The 24,210-nt window shown below is 44.5% G+C and overlaps 1 protein-coding gene and 2 long non-coding RNA genes across 3 annotated transcripts in view; 2 read left to right on the top strand and 1 right to left on the bottom strand.

The window, feature by feature from the left end:
• LOC138967629 (uncharacterized) overlaps positions 1-24,210 on the bottom strand; it is a 65,869-nt gene that overhangs the window by 19 nt on the left and 41,640 nt on the right. The window contains exons 3-5 of the mRNA XM_070340232.1: positions 6,048-6,159; positions 1,099-1,247; positions 1-806 (exon numbers count right to left, since the gene is read on the bottom strand). The exon at positions 1-806 is cut by the window's left edge and continues 19 nt beyond it. Coding sequence (XP_070196333.1) covers positions 574-806; positions 1,099-1,247; positions 6,048-6,159 — 494 coding nt within the window. The 3' untranslated portion in view covers positions 1-573. The remainder of the gene's footprint in view (positions 807-1,098; positions 1,248-6,047; positions 6,160-24,210) is intronic.
• Positions 1,676-2,344, top strand: LOC138967630 (uncharacterized). The gene is made up of 2 exons (XR_011456002.1): positions 1,676-1,817; positions 2,264-2,344. It is a non-coding gene; the product is annotated as an uncharacterized lncRNA (long non-coding RNA).
• On the top strand, positions 2,990-5,713 carry LOC138967631 (uncharacterized). The gene is made up of 2 exons (XR_011456003.1): positions 2,990-5,181; positions 5,633-5,713. It is a non-coding gene; the product is annotated as an uncharacterized lncRNA (long non-coding RNA).

Here is a 24,210-nt window from a genome sequence, read left to right as displayed (position 1 = left end):
TCTCTCTCTCTGGACTTGCAGCATGAATAACACGGAAGATGACATTTGCAGCCTTGCTCCACACACAAAGCTCAACGCCTATCTTGAGTGTCGCTGGTCCTATTATGCATCGCTGCTCATGTTTAAGGAATCAAACTGCTGTGTTGTTTTCTCCCCCTGTGTTCACAAGTTTCTGCAAGGTTGCTTCCAGCTGAAGACTTGAAGATCAGTTTCGCCAACGTCTTGTAAAATATGTCCTTTGTGAATAAAAGTACACTCCAAACTTTGTGTGAAAAAGCGCCTCATGCTGCATATATAGATTCAGAAACTACTGTTTGGATGTTTCTTAAAGTTGAAAAGCATTCATCCCAAGATTTTGGACCACACAGTACATTCACATGTCCAGAAGTTCTATTTATGCAGGAACAAGTCTTCACGACTTAACCACGTCAAAATTCTTTCAGCTGCTCGAGTGGTTCTCAACCTTCGAAGCGTCCACTTTCCTTGCTTACAAACACACTTCTTATTCACTTCATATTCACACTGCTTACAAACACACTTCATATTCACACTGCTAAAACCGAATTCTATGTGTTAAGACACCAGACTCCACGACTGTGTCAAAGCTATCGTCAAGGCCACACTAGCAACAAGACTTGTGGCAGACGACGACCTCAAAGTTCTGGCACCAGAGTTGTAGCTGTCGTAGTAATCAGCGTAGTCGTCATCCATGGCGTCGTATTTGCTGGTGCTGGTGTCTTTAGCGAAGATGATCATCTCGTCTTTGTAATCCCAGGGGTCAATCTTTTCGTCCATTGGTTTGTCGTCTGAAAATGAGAAAAAAGTGTTGGTGTATTTTCACTGATGTGAGAGATCTTTTTAGACACTAGAATGATGAGTGGACACCTAAGAACATGCCCAAAAAGGCCCTTTAGGACACTATCATACTATCACACACACACACACACACACAGAGCTCTTTCCTTAAAATTGGGTCTTAAAATGAATGGAGTCTTAAAAAAAATACATTGGATAAAAAGGCTGTTGACGGTTTTGAACTCATTAATTCCACTAAACTTTACAAAAGAAACAGACTTAAGTTGATCAAGCGGCACTTACCACAACCATCAAAGGCACGCGGCAGACAGTTCATGTGACCGTTGGAACACTGACACAGGTTGCAGCCTGCCTTGACCCAGCTGCCGTGGGGGATGTGGCCGCACTTGCTCTGGCTCACCTCGTACTCGCAATACCGCCCGAAGTAATTCCTGCAACAAAACATTTCATCAGTATAATGTGTGGGTGTAGAAGAAAAGATTTAAATAGACTGATTTTGTAGATCATGTACTGTAAGGCCAAAAAAAAAAAATTGTCTGTTTGGGGTAACCCGACCGACCCTATCGATTTGGCGCCGACCCAAAAACTTTTTTTTGATTAAAAAAAAAAAAAAAGAAAAAAAAAGAGGTAAAAATGCTAAAAAGAGACATTTGGCGTTTCTTTCTCTCCCTTTCTCTCTGTTTTATTTATACGTTAGTTTTGAAACATGTATTCATCAAATATAAGAAGTGAATTTACACACACACACAAAAAAACAACAAAAAACAACAAAAAAAAAAACCTACCTACCTACCGACCCTACTTTTTTTGGTCATGTTGCCCTAAACAGACAATTTTTTTTTTTTTTGCCTAACCAGAATTTATCTTTACTTTCGTTTCGTTCCTATTGTGCTACGATCCGCAAATTGTAATGTTCTGACCTCGCTTTCGCAAGTGTCGTCTGCCAAACCGGGCAGCAGCTAGCTCCTAGCTCTGTCGGCAAAACCCGTAAAACACAACAAGTAAGCAATCTTATTCTTTATATATGAGGATAACAACTCAGTATTATTATATTCTAGGTTTTATATGACCAAGACTTTGATTTAGGTTGGTTTTGATGCCTTTCATTTGTATTTAGATTTCGCGACTCGAAATGCCAGTTTGGTTGTGGTTACGTCAGCGACTGACTGTGGGCAGTTTAACATCATTGTAGATCTATTTTTCATTGAGAAAAGTTTATTTAATAGCAAAGACGCTCTAACAAGAGTTTGCAGAAGAGTTACTGCCTAAAACCTCTCAATTGTTGGAAATCGTACACTGTTCTATTTTTTGGATATTTGTTCATTTCATTTTTGACGTACTCCACTTCAACGTGGTTTAGTGAGTGTGATTTTGATTACTTCCCTTGAGTTGGAAAAGTATTTTGTTTCACAAATGTTCTGAGTATGGTTTTTGTTTGTTCTTTCAGAATTTCACCATAACGATCAAGTACCAATGTTGGGTACTAACGGTTGTAACGAATAGACGAATTAAAGAAATGAAAAACGTCTGTTCATTGGGTGACACTTACCTGTATGTCAAGAGTGTGGAGACATGAGACAGGACAGTGAAATTCTGTGTTTCTTAGCCACTGAAGATGTAGATTTTAACAGTTATGCCTGTGTTCTTGAAGACTTCCTTGATTATCTCAGTGACGACGCCCCAGTTCAGCTTGTCCAATCCACATCCGATCTGCGGCATGGCCAGGGAAGTGACATTGTTATGCTTGCAGTGGTCCCTCATTGCTTCCATGGAGGACTGCAGCGTTTGGTACGAGGGTTTGTGAAAGTAGCGTTCCTTGGTTATCATGTAATAAACGTAGGAAGCACCTACCTGCAGTACAGCTACCTCTCCCACCTTCTTTTTTTTGTGCTCTGAGTTGACCAACTTTTCCAAAATATTTCTTGAAGTAAACGGCAATGCCTTTTCCCATCTCAAGATCTTCGCTGACGCAGTGGGCCATAGCATCATCATCTTCGCATCTGAAAAGGTCGCCTCTGATCTCTGTTAGCACAAATCCCACAATAGGTTGACAATCTATTCTTGGTTGTTCCTTTTCCTGTGGCCTTCTAGCTGCTCCCTGTTCTCCACTTTTTCCGGTTTTCGCTTTTTTCGCTCTTTTGTTTTCACTGAACTGTTCCCATGGCACTTGCCGTGAGCCAGCGGTTGAATCAGATTCTGTCCGATCACCCGAGCCTCTCCTTCGATCAAAATTGGCTTGCTCATAGGTCGAGATCTCCCTATGGCGCATCATGTGTTGGAGCAGATTCTCGGAGAACCATCAGCACCGTTTGCTCAACGTCTTCCTCTTGGTTGGACCACACCTTGCGGTGATGCACCGTGGCCCTTCAGATACTAAAGGTCATGGCGGGGAGAGAGATAGTGCAGGTACCGGAATCTCAAGTGGAGTGGGAGCTAAGTGTACATCTATCGTGCATTCGGCAGTAGATCTTGCGGCAAAGTCGTCTTAACGCGAGTCTTCTCCGAAAACTGTTCTCAGAAGAGTGTAGAAGTGTATGCTGTGATAGACGATCAGAGCAACAGAACACTGGCTTCACCAGATTTGCTAGATCAACTTGGAGTTGACACCGAACAGCACACATACACATTGTCTTCCTGTTCCGGAACGCAGTCTATGAGTGGTCGCAAAGCGTCAGGTTTGTGTGTCCAGTCCCATGACAAGCTGATGACGCTAGCCCTTCCTGTTGTGATAGAATGTGAAAGCATCCCGCAAGACATGTCGGAGATCCCCACCCCAGATGTAGCACACAGTCATGCTCATCTACAGCCAATCGCGGCAAGTATCCCTCCTCTCCACCCTGAGATCAAAATTGGCTTGCTCATAGGTCGAGCTCTCCCTATGGCGCATCATGTGTTGGAGCAGATTCTCGGAGAACCATCAGCACCGTTTGCTCAACGTCTTCCTCTTGGTTGGACAGTAGTTGGAGACGTTTGTCTTGGGAAAGTTCACAAACCTTCGCACGTCCGTGTCAACAAGACCTACGTCACGCACAGTTCAAGAGAAACAATTTTCGAGCCTTGCACTCATAATTTGAAAGTGAGTGAAGAAGATGAACTAGGTTCTACAGTGTTCAGAAGAACCAAAGATGACGAGAAAATCGGGCTGTCTGTTGAAGACAACAAGTTTGTGGCCATGATGGACAAACGATTTCAGAAAAACGCCGATTGACGCTGGTCAGCGCCTCTTCCGCTACGTTCTGAGAACAATACTGTCATAAACAACAGAGAGCAAGCAGTTAGACGCGCTCACGCCTTGAAGAAGTCCCTGCAAAAAGACCCGACAAAAAGAGAACACTTCTTCAAATTCATGGCCAAAATCTTGGACACTGGCGCTACAGAGGTGGCCCCTTCTGTCGAGGATGAAACCAAAGCCTGGTCTTTTCACCCGTAGAGGCATTTTGTCTGCTCTGAACAGCATTTACGATCCTCTAGGGTTTTTAGCGCCAGCAACGATAGCAAGAAAGATCCTTCTGCGTGAAATCTCTCCAAACGGGAAATCTTGGGATGAACCGCTCTCAGAAGTTCACTTGAAGCAGTGGGAGTCATGGAAACGCTCTTTGAAATCCGTCGACGGGCAGCAAGTCCCACGCATGTATGTGCCGTTCTCTCTCAGTCACACTGGAGACGCAAACTTTCACATATTCTGTGATGCCTCTGAAAAAGCTATCGCCGCCGTAGCCTATGTGACGGTCACTACGAGAGACAAGTGCAACACTGACATTGGTTTTGTGATGGGAAAAGCCAAAGTAGCGCCGTCAAGCAGACATACCATACCACGTCTAGAGTTGTGCAGTGCCGTTCTCGCTACCGAAGTGTGGCAATCAATCTCTGAGCAGCTTGGTTTGAACCCGAAGAGTGTGACTTTTTACTCTGACAGTAAAGTAGTACTCGGGTACATCAACAACGAGAAACGCAGATTCCACACATACGTCAGTAACAGAGTGGAACGCATCAGACACGTATCAGATCCCACTCAGTGGAAGTATGTTACTTTCAGAAAGTTGGTAATCTCTTTATATCCTGTTTGCGAAAAGAAATTAGAAACTGGTTAGTGTTTAGAGATGAAGTGTGTTAAATCAACATACACGATGGTATTTTTTATGTCTGTTCGAAAAGCTTTTTCTTTCATTTGTTTTATAGTGATATTATTTGAATATCAGACGGGGAGTGTACTGTAACCAGAATTTATCTTTACTTTCGTTTCGTTCCTATTGTGCTACGATCCGCAAATTGTAATGTTCTGACCTCGCTTTCGCAAGTGTCGTCTGCCAAACCGGGCAGCAGCTAGTTCCTAGCTCTGTCGGCAAAACCCGTAAAACACAACAAGTAAGCAATCTTATTCTTTATAAAATATATGAGGATAACAACTCAGTATTATTATATTCTAGGTTTTATATGACCAAGACTTTGATTTAGGTTGGTTTTGATGCCTTTCATTTGTATTTAGATTTCGCGACTCGAAATGCCAGTTTGGTTGTGGTTACGTCAGCGACTGACTGTGGGCAGTTTAACATCATTGTAGATCTATTTTTCGTTGAGAAAAGTTTATTTAATAGCAAAGACGCTCTAACAAGAGTTTGCAGAAGAGTTACTGCCTAAAACCTCTCAATTGTTGGAAATCGTACACTGTTCTATTTTTTGGATATTTGTTCATTTCATTTTTGATGTACTCCACTTCAAGGTGGTTTAGTGAGTGTGATTTTGATTACTTCCCTTGAGTTGGAAAAGTATTTTGTTTTACAAATGTTCTGAGTATGGTTTTTGTTTGTTCTTTCAGAATTTCACCATAACGATCAAGTACCAATGTTGGGTACTAACGGTTGTAACGAATAGACGAATTAAAGAAATGAAAAACGTCTGTTCATTGGGTGACACTTACCTGTATGTCAGAGTGTGGAGACATGAGACAGGACATCAATCAAAACACACATATATTTGCAAAATAACTTAGTACACTTATGTATGCACACACACACACACGTACGTACACACACACACACACACACACACACACACAAACAGGCAAAGGGAGAGGGAACACAAGACTACACTGAGTTATTTACAAACATCGTCTATTCTTTAAAGAAAAAAAATATTTTAAAAAAAGGAGGAGGACACTGACCTCTACCCTCTCCCCACCCACACTGGCCCACCCATCCAACCAACAGAGGTGATAATAACCAAAGCCTTACTTGGGGCAATGACAGAAGCTGCCCAGCACACACAGGCCGCCGTTCAAGCAACAGGGTTTCGGGTTCGAGTTTCCTTTGGATTTGGTTCTGGCGGCTCCTTCTTCTGACAGGGCTGGAAGAAAAAACAAGCCAACAAATCGGTCAGTCCGTGTTGACAGTTTCACGATTTGAGAAAATAAGTACCTGCTTCTACCGAGCAGCTTTGATCACAACTACTAACAGGAACGCAAAATATTTAAATATTTGTTGTGAAAAGTTGTTGGTGTACAGTAGAACCCCCTCCCCCTTTAACTTGAGACTCCCACCATTTGAAGACTCCCACCATTTGAAGACTCCCACCATTTGAAGACTCCCACCATTTGAAGACTCCCACCATTTGAAGACCCCATTTTTTTAGATGAAAGGGGAAGACACGATCTAAACTACAGTTATATAATATTATGTTAAAAAACGATGTCCTGCGAAACGTAGAACAGAAATACCAAAACACAACACTAACACACACGCAACCTCTCCCTCCCACCCCCCCACCCCCCTCACACACACACACACACACACACAGGCATACACACAGCGAGTTCTGTCTTCGTCCAACAGTGAACATAACAGAAAGTAAAGAAAACGGTTGGGTCAGTAGAGAGGAATGAATCAATCTACAGGTCAAACGCATATATTATGGAATCCACCAAGGCTGTACACACACGAGCAAAAGATACTCGGGGGGGGGGGGGGGGCGTAGCATCACGTGACGTCAATTTACCGAGAAGCCTTGATCGGTATTGGGCGTCTCTAACTCTCTAACAAGCAGTCTAAGCAGCGACCCGGCGATCAGCTGGAAACTCGGGCACGCCGCCATGTCACACGACGGTGAAAGTGCCAACCTCAACAACTCTGAATGACGGCTTCTACAAGACACAGACAAGGCGATCGGCTTTCGTGCGCACTGAAGGAAGTAGAACTGGACTTTCTTTTGCTTCTGTTCGTTGACAATAACTTAAATCCCAGGGAGAGAGAGAGGGTGGGGGGGGGGGGGGGTAGAGAGAGGGGGGAGAGAGAGAGAGAGAGAGGGGGGGAGGGAGATAGACAGAATGACAGACAGGCAGACATACAGACAGCAAGACAGACACTGAGATAGACAGACAGACAGACAAAGAGAGGGAGAAAGTTTCGAAATTTGTCAAATAATTGTAAACACAGCAAATGTTTCTGTTGTACTGCTGGCGTTTTCCCATCAAGAGTATTCTCCTCGTTTCACAAAGTCAGCAAGGTGTATATAATATATATATCTTTCTCTCACGACTGATGTTCACAGAGTGCAAACTATATTTAGGTTGTTCTCAAAGTAAACCTATGCCCAGACGGTAGTTGTTTGTTCCTGAATTTGCTGACTCAAGCTCCAATCCAAAGATTCATAATTACCCCCTCCGGGAGGAAAGGGTCTCAGTAATTCCAAGCGCTGTCCAATCAATCCACACACAAAAGTACTGTGTTGGAAGAGAAAACTTCATACGCCTACAAAATATGAAACATATCAACACGCGGCATCGTTTCAATTACTACCCAATTCACCAAAAGGAACAACAAAATGTATACCGTGACAAATCAAAAATATCAGAACCAAATTCACCAAAAGAAAAGAATAACAAGAAAACGGGGGAGGGAGGGGGAAGCAAACACCCACACACATAAAAATAAAAATCTTGCAACACGTGGCGCCACCTGTTGAAGAACAAGCCATGTGCACACTCGAGGAGGGCCCTGGTGGAATTTCAGAAAATCATTTTCTTGCAATTATGATCAAAGCGGCGCGCCATACGTATGAATGACCACCTACCGCATGTATATATGCTGTCGAATTAACAAACCGGAAGAAACCCTTCGAAGCAACATGAATCAAAAGTGAGGAAAAAAAGAAGTAAAAACTTAGATTAAAAATAAAAAAATAAAAATGATGATGCCACTGGCTACTCCTGAGCACAAGGGGAAGCAATTCACCTCCAGAGACTGAGGGGAGGCAATTCACATCAAAGTGATCTTCTGCCCACGAATCAAGAACTACTGTAGGTGGTACATCTTAGTCATCTACATTAGCAGGACACCGGCAGACCACGTGGGGAGGGGAAGGAGGGGGGGGGGGGGGGTGGGGGACTAAACTGACTGACTTGAACCTCGTTCATTGAGGATTCGGGTTCAATCCGAGTCGAGAAACTATCTACCCATTCAACCTCGTGTTTCAGTGTTTGAATGGGAGAACGAGAGGCTAGAGAAAGGGCGGCGGGGGGGGGGGGGGGGGGGGGGGGGGAGGGGGGGGGGGGAAGGGGGGGGGGGGGGAAATTCGACACTTTGGCATTATTTTAGCAAATTGACCATTATTGTCTTCTTGACAACCCTCACACCAGCCACGACATCCTAATCACTAGCAGCAAGACAACGACTTTCATCTTCCCCACACACCAGCACCACTGCACGATCCTCATCCTACCCACCTCCAGCTGCGAGGAAGCTCCCGTGTACAAACTAGGCCGCTAACTCTTCAAGGTTGATCGCTGCCAAAAAGACTGAACAGATAATTAACCGAACCAACAGGTGCTTGGAGTCTTCTCCCGAATGGCCTCGCTACAAAGGTAATAAGGACAGGCAGTTTTTTTGTGCGAAAGGGTTCGTTTCTTTTACATGCTTTCTGCGGTAATATTCAATGTCTATTTGAAGGTCGCTGTTTTACATCAAAACTGAATGCATACAAATTATAACGAAAAAAAGCCGAACCCACAGGGGCTTGAAGCTTTCTCCTGACAGAGGTTGACAAAACAAGAAAAATAAAAAAATCCACAAACAAATAAAACACTGTCTGAACCGACAACCACGTGACAATGTTGGGTGGGGGTATGAAAAGCTCTGACATTATATTTGTGAATCAAACAATGCTCTTTTGCAATCAACCCTTGACTCACTTTACTACACACACCTCAGTCTCACGAAATCATTGTCATTTGACTGCCAAACCGACACTGCTGAAAGGCAACAGAAAACCAATACAGCCAAAAGAAAGCATACTCGATAGCAGAACACCCGGGGTAATGTAAGAATTATCCTATGCACACACGGACAAGCAAACACATGCCGGGGACGAAATCCGACAAACGGTACAGGAACAAAGTCGATAACGACCCGAAACGGGCCTAATATAACAAGTCCGGCTACTCTCCGTCTCACGCTCGTTTTCGCCTTATCGGCAATGAGATAACTTCCCTTTGCATAAGAATTGTAAAGAGCTTTCAACGAGCGCCTCGAGTTTGCTCAATACGGCAGAAAAATGTGAGCTGCTGAGTTTGTCCAAGGGTGTGTGGGGCGAAACAAGCAGCGAGAAGAGCTAAAGTCTTGAACCTTTCACCGTGCCTTGTGTCAGTAGAGACTTGACAAAGGCGAGGCGCTCGTTTTGGGATTAGCTGGAGAGGGGAGTCTCCCGCCCATTGTTGATAACGGCGCTCGGGGTGTTAAAGAGTTAAGCTCTCTAACTGAAAACCTAACAAGGTGACGCTGGCATGAAGTGGGGATTTTTTGCTATTCTTTTTTGTTTTGGGTCGTGTTTTATGTACTTATGTAAATACATAGGTGGGAGCCCCAAATGTTGCCAGGACTGAACATTTTGGAAGGCCGGGGTCCAGGGGCCGCTAAGGCTCCGGCGGGGTGCAGGGGCAGTTCCCTTGCTGGGGGGTCTAGGGGGGTTACAGTGCCCCCCAGCCAAAAATGAATTTTAGCATTTTAGGGAGGGTTTAGGTGGCCTCTCCTGACTTGTAAATTTTAGAACAAACAAGCTTTTTGGAGATGCATAATACAGTGAAACCCGGCTATATTGAAGTGGCACGGGACCCGGGAAGACCTTCAATATAGCCGGAACTTCAATATAGGCAATTCTCGGTTATATTGAATTTCCCTCCTTGTTCCTTCAGAAATTCAATATAACCGAACTTTTTTTCACTATACGTTCTTATTTCCGTGTCCACACATTGCATTTGATGTGAGATATATTCCCATTAATCTTTCACCTGTTGGCTGTTGTTCTTCGAGCCTCCTTGCTTTTTTCTGCACACACACACACACACACACACACGGACACACTTTCACACACGCACGCACCCCTTACACACACAAACACACAGAGCCATTCACAGTATCAGACCGACGCCAAATGAAGCATTTGATTAAAAGTTTAAGGAAAAAGAAGACATGAAATAATCCAGTCTGTCATTGACTGAAGGTTGGCAAAGTGGTGCGATGCTATCAGAAGAACAATGTTTGCCACAAAGGTTTACACTCTCGGCATATGTTTTATAAGCTTAGCACAAAAACATGTAAATAGACAACTAAAAAAAGAAAGAAAGAAAAAAACTTTCATACATAAGGGACAATGTTTAAGAAAGGATGAGAGAGAGAGAGAGAGAGAGATGGGGAGAGAGATAGTGAGATATATATATATATATATATAGAGAGAGAGAGAGAGAGAGAGAGAGAGAGAGAGAGAGAGAGAGAGAGAGAGAGAGAGAGACAGAGACAGAGAGAGGGGGGTAAGTGCAAAATGGTTCAGAATAAGCTATAATAGCGAAGCGCGCAATAACCATTAGAGCCGAACTAAGAGACACATTAAACATTTCAAGAAAAAATGACATAAATGCTGTTCAAAAGTTCAATGTCGAATACGGAAAAAATACACACACACACACACACACACACACACACACACACACACACACAAGAAGGCCATCATGCAATTAAGCTATGTTGATAACCCTTTCCGAAAGTCAGTTTGGGATCAGCACTGACAGACACGCGGTTCAAGAGTATGGTACACAAACCACAAAGTGGTTGGGAACCCAGGTTGACGCAGGTTTGTCTTTCCCCAGACAAGACGTCCACATGATAGTCGGCAAGCTTTCCTGGGAAGTGTTGATCTCACTTTGTCGACAGATGCGAGGCTGCACAACTCTATGGAGGTCCTTTCTTACATTGAAACCTCCATACTGTGGGTACACAGACTGGACAGGCACACCCAGTACACTACTCAAACCATGGATTCCCCACATACTCATGTAGGATTCTGGGCATCGGCAGTTCATCACCTCATTCTGAAAAAGGTTTTTCATGTCTTCTTCCGTCACGTTGATGGAAAATACCTGGCCTGAGTATGACATGTAAGTCTTCACCAAATTCTGAAGATCCGTCCCCGATGCAAGGACATCATGAGAAAGATACAGGTCTGAATTCTGAACCATCTCAAAAATGATACGGACCCGCATCTCAGTGTGATGATCTTCATCTCCATATGCTAGGAGAGACCCGCACCGCGGCAGACAATCTCCGTTAGCACACACCCGCACTGGAAGACGCTGTGGAGCATCATCAGGATAAAGCTCGAGGGACACATTGTCCACTTTTGGTTTTTCTGGCAGGTATGGTTTGTATGTGATGGGCGTTTGTGCGAACAAGGAATGCGTTTCTGCAGCAACAATGTTCTCAAGTTCCTCGTAGGATGATGCATCTTTGATCAGTGTTGCAAGATTGTCAAAAACGCGAAAGAGTCATCTGTTGTATGCCTGGTGGAACCCTTACTGGTTGATGGACGAGGCGTGTCCTTATTGGTTGATGGACGAGGTGTGTCCTTGCTGGTTGACGGACGAGGCATGTCCTTGCTGGTTGACGGACGAGGCGTGTCCTTGCTGGTTGACGGACGAGGTGTGTCCTTGCTGGTTGACGGACGAGGCGTGTCCTTGCTGGTTGATGGACGAGGCGTGTCCTTGCTGGTTGACGGACGAGGCGTGTCCTTGCTGGTTGACGGACGAGGCGTGTCCTTGCTGGTTGACGGACGAGGCGTGTCCTTGCTGGTTGACGGACGAGGCGTGTCCTTGCTGGTTGACGGACGAGGCGTGTCCTTGCTGGTTGACGGGGGGAGAAGTGGAATGGCTCCAAGTGAATGAATGACCTGCCTGTTCAGGCTTTGATGGTGACGAAAAGAAATCTGTGATTCTGCTTTGTATTGTGGAAGATGTTAGAAGCAAATGTTCCAATTGACCGCTGAATTTCTGAAATCCTCTTCTGATCTCTTCATTTGCTCCCGTTTGCAACAGATACAGCTCAATAGTTGAAAGAGCAGACAAAGCCTCCAACTTTGAGATAGACGGAGGTTGCTCCCCACAGTCATCCCCATCAGAGTCGTTGTTGTCGTTGTTGTCGTTGATGGTCTCATCGGTGTCACCTCTGGTAGAGCTAAGTGAGGACAAGATGTCTTCTGTTGAAGGAACCGCGCATGTAGCAACATCATTGTCAACATCACAAAACTCTTCCATGGACACACCCAGCTCCTTGTAGAGTCGTGACAGGAGCGGCTCCATGTCAGCAGCCTCAATGTCAGCTCTCACGTCGCATGGCATCTCAGTGCAGGCTTCTCCTTCATCCAGGTCACTTCGATTAAATCCAGCTTTCCGGAAACAGTTTCTGACTGTGGATGGTTTGACATTGTCCCATGCGCGCTTCAGGTTCCTGACGGCATCGAGGAGGGTGACGCTGAACTCATCCAAGGGCAGGCCTGAATCAACGTGAAGAATGAGCCTGGAGAGCAGCCGGGACCTGAAAAAATACCAATTTCAAACCTTAATTGTGTGCTAGTGTGTGAGTGATTGTGAGCGTGTGTGTATGTGTGTGTGTATGTGTGTGTGTGTGTGAGAGAGAGTGTGTATGTGTGTGTATGTGAGAGAGGAAAAGAGAGAGAGCACACACACACACACACACACACACACACACACACACACACACACACACACACACGTCCTCACCTGTAGAAGAATTTCAAATTCTTGATCACACCACAGTCCAAAGGTTGGAGTTTGGATGTGGCATTTGGTGGGAGGAAAAGCACTTCTGTTGCGAGGAGGCCCTGAATTTTGACATGAGCAGTGCAGTTGTCGATCACAAGTAAGACCTTTCGGTTTGCACTGTCCATGGACCGGTCAAAATCGCGCAACCACTTCTCGAATAGGTCGGATGTCATCCAGGCTTTCTTGTTCGATGTATAGCGAAGTGGCAACTCAATGCCTTTAAAGCACCGGGGTTTGGCAAACTTCCCGATGACCAAAAGAGACTGTTTTTCTGACCCGTCCATGTTACAGCAAAGACTCACAGTTACTCTTTCCTTAGACTGCTTTCCTCCATGGCACTTCTTAGATTTGAACTCAAAGGTTCTATCAGGCAGCATACGGAAGAATAGAGCGCATTCATCCATGTTGAAGATGTCCTTCTCCTTATACTTTTGAAGAGTTGGGGTCAGCACTTCGCTAACTCATGCATCTGTGGACACTTCATCTACGCTTTCACGTTCGCCGCACATTTTTCGACAGTTGATGTTGTGTTGCTTGTTGAATCGGCTAAGCCAACCGTTCGTGCACTCAAAGTCATTTAAGCCGAGTTTTCTTGCGAACTCTTCAGCTTTCGTCTTCAGTACTGGCCCACTTATAGGAATGGCATTACTCCTGGCTCCTTTGAACTACTGAAGAAGTGCATACTCTATTTCTTCCTGTCGAGCTACTCTATGTGGTCTCTGGATTTTTGGATCTATTTCTCCGCTGTAGTAAAGACTTTTCAATGTTTCTTTTTCTGTCATAATCTTGGTCACACAACCTGCCGAAATTCCATATTCCTCAGCTACTTCTTTTCTTTTTTTGCAGCCAGTTTCCAGCTTCTGAATAAGCTCGATTTTTCTTTTAATTGTCAGACTCACCCTTTTTTGTTTTGCAGCCATTTTTGCTAGTGTACAAAGGGAAACTACTCGCATGAACAAGAGAAATTAAGTCGGGAGATCTACGCACCACAAGACTACATGGCGTAGATCTAGCTCTCAGAGGCCCGCGGCATTGTTAGACTGTAATTGTTATCAGAGACCTCCTGACTCGAAAGTTGATGCTGATCTGGTGGTCTCTCCCCTTCCTCAACTGATTGCGCTGACAGCGGCGTGTCATATCATTCGGCGCCCGCGCAGTCATTGTTCTTAAAAATAAAAAGTTAAACAAATCTTCGGAGCAAACATTTAATATAGCCAGGTAAAAACGTCCCGTGGGCTGAATTTTTCTTTCAATATAGCCGGGATTTCAATATAGCCGACTTCAATGTAGCCAACATTTTTTAACAAAGAAAAAGTAGAGCTTCAGCCGGGACCTGAAAAATTCTTCAATATAGCCGGGATTTCAATATAGCCTACTTCAATATAGCCTGGTTTCACTGTATATACATCTTGTAAAAGGTTTTTGTAACTGACCAGCTGAAAATTAATTTTAGCATTTCACGAGGGGGCTATTTGAGCCTCTGCTGGCTATAAAACTGATAACAGCAAACAAACAACAACAAATGGGGGGGGGGGGGGGGGAAGGGAGGAGAGAATGCACAAAATCAAAAACCTCTATACTTGAAGGTGTTTGGTTGCATCACTCTTGCTAGGGGGTCTACACAAACAAGTGGTAAACAAATTTCAAGAAGGGCTTTAGAAGCGGCTTAAACAAAAACTTAAAACTGGATATGCACATAATTAAAAAATCTTGTAAAAGGCGAGGCCACAGTCACGAGGCACATGTAAACTTGAAGGGCGGGGATGTAGCTCAGTCGGTAGCGCGCTGGATTTGTATCCAGTTGGCCGCTGTCAGCGTGAGTTCGTCCCCACGTTCGGCGAGAGATTAATTTATTTCTCAGTCAACTTTGTGTGCAGACTCTCCTCGGTGTCCGAACACCCCCGAGTGTACACGCAAGCACAAGACCAAGTGCGCACGAAAAAGATCCTGTAATCCATGTCAGAGTTCGGTGGGTTATAGAAACATGAAAATACCCAGCATGCTTCCTCCGAAAACGGCGTATGGCTGCCTAAATGGCGGGGTAAAAAACGGTCAGACACGTAAAATTCCACTCGTGCAAAAAACACGAGTGTACGTGGGAGTTTCAGCCCACGGACGCAGAAGAAGAAGAAGAAGGTATTTGATTTCATCATCTACTTTTGTCTTTGTTTAAAACAAATGTTTACTGCATTAAAGGAAAATCGCCATGCAAGCAAAGCAAACACAGAAAATAACAGTCACCTCCCTTGTACTACACATCTTTACTTTTGTAGCTTATGATTTTATCATTGCAGGTGGTATATTCTCAAATAATTGTTGAACCATAGCTTGAACCAAATAAGAAACAAGTTTCAAGTCATTTTGTTTCAATTTGACACCTTCAAAAGGGCTAACTGCTCAGGTTATAAAAGAAGAAGGTTTGGACAAAAACAGAAACCACCAGAGTTATATCCCTTGCTCAGTCTTCTGATGCTGCTTTTCAATTCATCATTTCAGGAGTTATATTCTAAAATTATTGTTGAATCATAGCTTGAATTAAAAGAGAAATATGTTTAAATTAAGCGTGTTTCACTTGCAAACTTTCTAAAGGACTCAATGTATCAGAATGTAAATACCACTAGTTCACAGATAAGGAATACCATTTTTTTTCTACCACCACTTAAAGGTCTCTGAATCCCTGCAAGTGGGGTATATAAAGTTGTGGGTGAGCAAAGCACCCCCCACGTATAAGTCTTATTTCTTAGTATACCTAAGCTGTATATTTTAATGTATGGGAATGAACAGTGGAGTGTGTGTGTCTTTTTTTTCTTCTTTTTTTTTAAACTCGTACCCATCACCTTCACCCTGAACATAGTGTATATAAATCACGAACGGAATTGGACTTTTATCTTTTTAAGAAAAGTGGTCCTAAGTCTTAACCAGTTTTTAACCCACGTGACTTAATAAATTACCGGCCTTTTACTGGTCCATCCCCATCCCCTATATAGAATTAAAAAACTCACATTTCTTAAACATATAACTTTTACTAAATATTTATAGAGTACCAACAACCCCGTCACCTCCATCCTCTTGGTTGGGTGCCCCCCCCCCCCCCCCCCCCCAAGACCCTCCCCCTCCTCCACTGCCTACTAACACATCTACAGAGCTACTCCCTAATGGACACCAGTTCGTGGGACAGAAGCACCATCCATCGAACAGCCCGGGTAGCTCAGGTGGTAGAGCACTGGACTTGTGATCGAAAGGTCGCTGGTTCGAATCCGGGCCGGGACGGACACAGGTCAACCTTATGTGCAGACCCAGAGACGGTATCCATCTCCCACCCCCGTGTCACCACAGTGGCACGTAAAAGACCTCGGTCATTCTGCCATAAGTGCAGATGGCTGATGCCACCTAAACACGCATACACTGGTGTATCTAATCTAAAGTCGGGTTAAAATCCGGGAATTTAGGTAACAAAATAAAAATCCAAAATTCTTCCTGGGACGGAAATCCGTCAGGGACGGAAGAAATCCCACCCCTCAGTGTAAATATGTTACAGAGACCCGTGCCAGATCTGAGGGAGAATGCCACATGTCATATGTAGCCCCAAGCAATGATTCCACAAATAGGTCTATAAATGGTAACATAATATCCAGATATTCCGGAGAAAAATACAGCTTTTTGGAAACAAGGTTCAACTTCACGCCGCTTCTGTTCTGATAAAAACAGAAAAGCAAAATAATGTTTTACCGATAACCACAATGTCGTTTTAAAAATTCAAATCGTCTTTATTTGTCTTATTTTTTTTAAGGATATATCATATTTAAAAAAAATTGTGTGGGATACATTTTATTACAGAACATTGGGTTCAAACGCCAACAAGGACAACAAAAACTCCAAACAATTGCGGAATGTCAACCTGTCAGCGATTTTTCTTGATCTGACATCAACAACCCTTGGACCTTTCTACCTCCCGAGAGAAGGGCTCTCTTTGTCAAGCCGGGTTTTCCACATGCCCCAAATGGCTTTGCCGTGAAGGCGTAAAACTTACAATTTCTTCTGAAGAGCCCTTCTCTCAGTGTCCCAGACCTTGTTTTGCTCCTTTTCGTTTCCGTGCCCCCCCCCCCCCCCCCTCCACCCCCAACCACATCTACAGTGACAAATACCATGCACTCCCAGCTGTAAGTACATAGACTTTCAAACACACACACTCACACGGACGTACGCACAATCATACAGCAGAACACCAACACATTTTTGTGGTGGGATAGTATATCTTTTGAAATTCAATTTTGTTTCTACATGATTTATAAAGGGGGTATGTGTTATGATAAACATTTATTCAAAAATAAAACCAAGCTAAAGAACGAGGAAAAGCAAAATCTTGAATTTTCTGGAATGTGAGCTCACTACTTTTATCTTTCTACCTTCTAAGTGAAACTAGCTCTTATTTCTCCTTCTTCTCTTCCTTCTCGGTGTCCCAAACCTTATTTCTCCTTTTCTCTCGATGTCTCATACCCACCGTAGTATAGCGCAGTGGCCATACCTACACAGTGTCGCGCCGAGCCAACCCCAAGCCAGCACTCCCAGTCACCCCTACCCAGCCTTGACACCGAGTCCCACACACAGTCACACCGCTCGAGGAGGGGGCCCGCCAAGACAGGAAAAGCTGGCGACACGAGGTGCCGCTAATTGCAATTAACCCTTCTGGGTCCAGCGTGCCAGCGTCGGGTAATCTCTCTCCTAGACAGGCGCACCTGGCCTTCAAGCGACCGCGAGCCCGTGTTTTCCCCCGTCCCTCTTTACCTGTCCTACTCGCGCTCGTAAAACAGTGCGATTGTCAGGTAGAGAACCCTCGCGACTAGCGCACTGGAGCAAGAGTCATCGCTATCCTGTTTTGAGCTTAAAGGGCAGAATATACCTGCACAGTTTCAGCGGCACAGACGACGCACGGCCTATTATTTATGCCGCGATAGGGATTATGACGAGTACTTGGCCTGTTTTCCTTTCACACAACGTGTGGCGGGCTGGGATAAACTGCAGTGCGTCGTCGGTCCTGCTGAAGTTACATAATTAAGTTACAAAGCTTAACTCAAATTGAGGCGTTGCTTGCGCGCTATGCCTGAGGGTGATCAAGGCTCTCGGTATTTTCTCTGTTGCTTTTGTCAAAGGCTTTCTCTCAGAGGTCTCTTGCTGTGTCATTGACAGCAGGTCCTGTCCTTTGGAGATAAACTATGCCGGTCTTTCCACAACTTTTATTATGGTTCAAGGGAAGGGGGGGAGGGGGGGGGGCGTATCTGATACGTAAAATGATCGGGCCATGTGTGTGTTCGAAAGAGATTCAGGATATCTGATAATGTGGGAAACTCGATCCTTTTTTATATTTAGTCAAGTTTTGACTAAATATTTTAACATCGAGGGGGAATCGAAACGAGGGTCGTGGTGTATGTGCGTGCGTGTGTGTGTGTGTGTGTGTGTGTGTGTGTAGAGCGATTCAGACTAAACTACTAGACCGATCTTTATGAAATTTGACATGAGAGTTCCTGGGTGTGAAATCCCCGAACGTTTTTTTCATTTTTTTGATAAATGTCTTTGATGACGTCATATCCGGCTTTTCGTGAAAGTTGAGGCGGCACTGTCACGCCCTCATTTTTCAACCAAATTGGTTGAAATTTTGGTCAAGTAATCTTCGACGAAGCCCGGGGTTCGGTATTGCATTTCAGCTTGGTGGCTTAAAAATTAATTAATGACTTTGGTCATTAAAAATCTGAAAATTGTAAAAAAAAATAAAAATTTATAAAACGATCCAAATTTACGTTTATCTTATTCTCCATCATTTGCTGATTCCAAAAACATATAAATATGTTATATTTGGATTAAAAACAAGCTCTGAAAATTAAATATATAAAAATTATTATCAAAATTAAATTGTCCAAATCAATTTAAAAACACTTTCATCTTATTCCTTGTCGGTTCCTGATTCCAAAAACATATAGATATGATATGTTTGGATTAAAAACACGCTCAGAAAGTTAAAACAAAGAGAGGTACAGAAAAGCGTGCTATCCTTCTTAGCGCAACTACTACCCCGCTCTTCTTGTCAATTTCACTGCCTTTGCCGTGAGCGGTGGACTGACGATGCTACGAGTATACGGTCTTGCTGAAAAATGGCAGCTACTTGACTAAATATTGTATTTTCGCCTTACGCGACTTGTTTCATTTTACCGTAAGTCAAAGACAAAATCAGCAGTTTTAGAATGTGAGGAAAACACACTGTGAAAAAAGCTATAAGATCACTTATGCACCTTGAAAAAACAACAAAACAAGCATATAAAGAGTTTGAAAGCGCTAGTGTATACAGTTGTCAAAACTACCCTTGTAAGGTTCGAGGTCATGACATTTTGTTGGTGTCTGAGCCATAATTTAAAGTCAGTTCTCTTTGCCACACTTTTTTTCTCATTGTCCCATTGAAAGAATAATGTAGAATTTTTTCCCCAAAACACAGATTTCGGTCTACAACCGCTTAATTGTTATAGCCAAATGCAGTATTGTGTTTTACATTAAGATTAAGTATCTATCCTGTGCACGAGAGAAACAGCTTCTGGCTGAAAGTAGATGTTAAGACATTCAGTGTAGTATGTAACATTTTAGATCGTTCAGGCGATGTCCTTTTGTTTACATCTAGCCCGTGAGGTCAGAAGAGAGAGAAGATAAAGGATGCTGATAGCAACGATGGGGCATGGAAAGAGAAGACAAGTCGCGTAAGGCAAAAATACAACATTTAGTCAAGCTGTCGAACTCACAGAATGAAACTGAACGCAATGCAATTTTTCAGCAAGACCGTATACTCGTAGCATCGTAAGTCCACCGTTCGTGGCAAAGGCAGTGAAATTGACAAGAAGAGCGGGGTAGTAGTTGCGTTGAGAAGGATAGCACGCTTTTCTGTACCTCTCTTCGTTTTAACTTTCTGAGCGTGTTTTTAATCCAAACATATCATATCTATTATGTTTTTGGAATCAGAAACCGACAAGGAATAAGATGAATGTGTTTTTAACTTGATTTCGAAAATTTAATTTTGATCATAATTTTTATATTTTTAATTTTCAGAGCTTGTTTTTAATCCAAATATAACATATTTATGTGTTTTTGGAATCAGAAAATGATGAAGAATAAGATGAACGTAAATTTGGATCGTTTTATAAAATATCTTTTTGTACAATTTTCAGATTTTTAATGACCAAAGTCATCAATTGATTTTTAAGCCACCAAGCTTAAATGCAATACCGAAGTCCGGCCTTCGTCGACGATTGCTTGGCCAAAATTTCAATCAATTTGATTGAAAAATGAGGGTGTGACAGTGCCGCCTCAACTTTTACAAAAAGCCGGATATGACGTCATCAAAGGTATTTATCGAAAAAAATAAAAAAAAACGTCCGGGGATATCATTCCCAGGAACTCTCATGTAAAATTCCATAAAGATCGGTCCAGTAGTTTGGTCTGAATCGCTCTACACACACACACACGCACAGACAGACACACACACACATACACCACGACCCTCGTCTCGATTCCCCCTCTATGTTAAAACATTTAGTCAAAACTTGACTAAATGTAAAAAAAACTTGACTAAATGTAAAAAGAAAAGTCAGGACTTCGGGGAAGGGCACACTTTTTGCTTTTTTTGTTTTTGTTACTTCACTCCTTTGCATGTTTACGATAACTATTCCCCTCCCATTCGGAAAACACTTTGAAAATGATCGCCTTTAATCTTTTATTCGTTCTTTTAAACCATCCATGCGTGACGGACACGTACGTATCATGTTTCACGTTGGACACCTTTAACAGGAGAGTCAGAAAAGTTAACCATGCGTGACTTGAGGGAGAAGAGGCGAGCGGCACCAACACGCGTTTTGACCTAGGAGCGGATGGACATCTTGATGGCTGCTGAAAATTGTTTCGAAGCTTTTACTTTTGAAAACGACGAATTTTCTCCAGTGGCGGGTTGTTCTTCATTCATTTTGTTGTCAATAACGTTTCGAATCTTCAGGCTTAACATTTTTGTTTCAGGACTGTGTAAACGTATAACTATTTAGCAAAATACAAACATAAAACAAAAAGATTGCCAACGATCGGTTCAAAATTCAAAAAATTCGAAAGAGTATTTTTCAAGTTAAAAAAAATAAAACGGGATTTCATGAAAGTGAAACCCCATTGTCTCGTTAATTGGCTTTGATGTTCCATAAAACAAACGTTTGTTTCGATTCTATAACCAGCGTGTCTTACCAGCAGTTAGTTTTGTGTAAACATAGTTTTGTTCATTGTTGTTTTTTCCTGCAAACATGAACAAAAATAACAACTGACCACCATCGTGACTTAGAATACTTTTTTCACGGCAAGGAAATGACCCTTGACCTCCATTATGTGAAAGTAGATCTTCTTCGTCTTCTTCGTCGTTCATGGGCTTAGACTCCCACGTTCACTCATGGTTTTAGCACGAGTGGAATTTTACTTGTATGACCGTTTTTACCCCGCCATTCAGGCAGCATACGCCGATTTCGGGGGAGGCATGGTGGGTATTTTCGTGTTTCTATAACCCACCGAACTCTGACATGGATTACAGGATCTTTTCCGTGCGCACTTGGTCTTGTGCTTGCGTGTACACACGAAGGGGGTTAAATCACTAGCAGGTCTGCACATAAGTTGACCTGGGAGCAGCGACCGGGATTCGAACTCACGACCTCCCGATTAGGATGCCGACGTCTTACCACTGCGCCACTTCGCCCGTCGTGAAAGTAGATTGTGCGAACCTTTTGTAAGCATGGTGAGTAAAACAACATCTGACCACCGTAGAGGAATTCTTTTTAAAGCCTGGAAATGACCTTTGAGCTCGATTGTGTGAAGTTCTCTGCTTTGTTGTTTTATGAATCGTAAAACGGTTGTAAAGGACCAAGCGTCCATCGCGCGTAGCAACGCAGGGACAGCGGTCAGATATTCTGTCATTGACTGACTTCCCTTGACCAGCAGCTTCCCTGTGTCGAGCGTCTTGACGTTGCCAGGGGGCTTAGCTCGTGACATGTTTTGGCATTTAGAAATACAGTATGAACTTGAGTCAATGACTGAATGATTCAGTAGTAAGTCTTATCCATGTCCATACAATCTTCTTCATTTAAATCACTAAATTCCCCAAAGTTTCTCGAAGATTCGGTTCATAACCTCTGTATATTTATTTTAATTTTAAAACTCTTTCCTTTATTATACCTGATTTTCTTAGATTCTTGGAGACCTTGAGATTGGGCTTCCTCTGTACCTGGGAAGCCCGGTCAGCCTAGGTGGATAATGGACAACGGCGAGTGGACAAAGATTCCAGGTGCGCGGTGAGAGGGAAGGTCTGAGCGGTCAGCCTGGGTGTATAATGGACAACGGCGAGTGGACAAAGATTCCAGGTGCGCGGTGAGAGGGAAGGACTGAGCGGTCAGCCTAGGTGGATAATGGACAACGGCGAGTGGACAAAGATTCCAGGTGCGCGGTGAGAGGGAAGGTCTGAGCGGTCAGCCTGGGTGTATAATGGACAACGGCGAGTGGACAAAGATTCCAGGTGCGCGGTGAGAGGGAAGGTCTGAGCGGTCAGCCTGGGTGTATAATGGACAACGGCGAGTGGACAAAGATTCCAGGTGCGCGGTGAGAGGGAAGGTCTGAGCGGTCAGCCTGGGTGTATAATGGACAACGGCGAGTGGACAAAGATTCCAGGTGCGCGGTGAGAGGGAAGGTCTGAGCGGTCAGCCTAGGTGTATAATGGACAACGGCGAGTGGACAAAGATTCCAGGTGCGCGGTGAGAGGGAAGGTCTGAGCGGTCAGCCTAGGTGTATAATGGACAACGGCGAGTGGACAAAGATTCCAGGTGCGCGGTGAGAGGGAAGGTCTGAGCGGTCAGCCTAGGTGTATAATGGACAACGGCGAGTGGACAAAGATTCCAGGTGCGCGGTGAGAGGGAAGGTCTGAGCGGTCAGCCTAGGTGTATAATGGACAACGGCGAGTGGACAAAGATTCCAGGTGCGCGGTGAGAGGGAAGGTCTGAGCGGTCAGCCTAGGTGTATAATGGACAACGGCGAGTGGACAAAGATTCCAGGTGCGCGGTGAGAGGGAAGGTCTGAGCGGTCAGCCTAGGTGTATAATGGACAACGGCGAGTGGACAAAGATTCCAGGTGCGCGGTGAGAGGGAAGGTCTGAGCGGTCAGCCTAGGTGTATGATGGACAACGGCGAGTGGACAAAGATTCCAGGTGCGCGGTGAGAGGGAAGGTCTGAGCGGTCAGCCTGGGTGTATAATGGACAACGGCGAGTGGACAAAGATTCCAGGTGCGCGGTGAGAGGGAAGGTCTGAGCGGTCAGCCTAGGTGTATAATGGACAACGGCGAGTGGACAAAGATTCCAGGTGCGCGGTGAGAGGGAAGGTCTGAGCGGTCAGCCTGGGTGTATAATGGACAACGGCGAGTGGACAAAGATTCCAGGTGCGCGGTGAGAGGGAAGGTCTGAGCGGTCAGCCTGGGTGTATAATGGACAACGGCGAGTGGACAAAGATTCCAGGTGCGCGGTGAGAGGGAAGGTCTGAGCGGTCAGCCTGGGTGTATAATGGACAACGGCGAGTGGACAAAGATTCCAGGTGCGCGGTGAGAGGGAAGGTCTGAGCGGTCAGCCTAGGTGTATAATGGACAACGGCGAGTGGACAAAGATTCCAGGTGCGCGGTGAGAGGGAAGGTCTGAGCGGTCAGCCTAGGTGTATAATGGACAACGGCGAGTGGACAAAGATTCCAGGTGCGCGGTGAGAGGGAAGGTCTGAGCGGTCAGCCTAGGTGTATAATGGACAACGGCGAGTGGACAAAGATTCCAGGTGCGCGGTGAGAGGGAAGGTCTGAGCGGTCAGCCTAGGTGTATAATGGACAACGGCGAGTGGACAAAGATTCCAGGTGCGCGGTGAGAGGGAAGGTCTGAGCGGTCAGCCTAGGTGTATAATGGACAACGGCGAGTGGACAAAGATTCCAGGTGCGCGGTGAGAGGGAAGGTCTGAGCGGTCAGCCTAGGTGTATAATGGACAACGGCGAGTGGACAAAGATTCCAGGTGCGCGGTGAGAGGGAAGGTCTGAGCGGTCAGCCTAGGTGTATAATGGACAACGGCGAGTGGACAAAGATTCCAGGTGCGCGGTGAGAGGGAAGGTCTGAGCGGTCAGCCTAGGTGGATAATGGACAACGGCGAGTGGACAAAGATTCCAGGTGCGCGGTGAGAGGGAAGGACTGAGCGGTCAGCCTAGGTGGATAATG

The sequence above is a fragment of the Littorina saxatilis genome, linkage group LG5, assembly GCF_037325665.1.
Source record: "Littorina saxatilis isolate snail1 linkage group LG5, US_GU_Lsax_2.0, whole genome shotgun sequence".
NCBI lineage: Eukaryota > Metazoa > Mollusca > Gastropoda > Littorinimorpha > Littorinidae > Littorina > Littorina saxatilis.
This window is presented reverse-complemented; position numbering and strand designations above follow the sequence as displayed.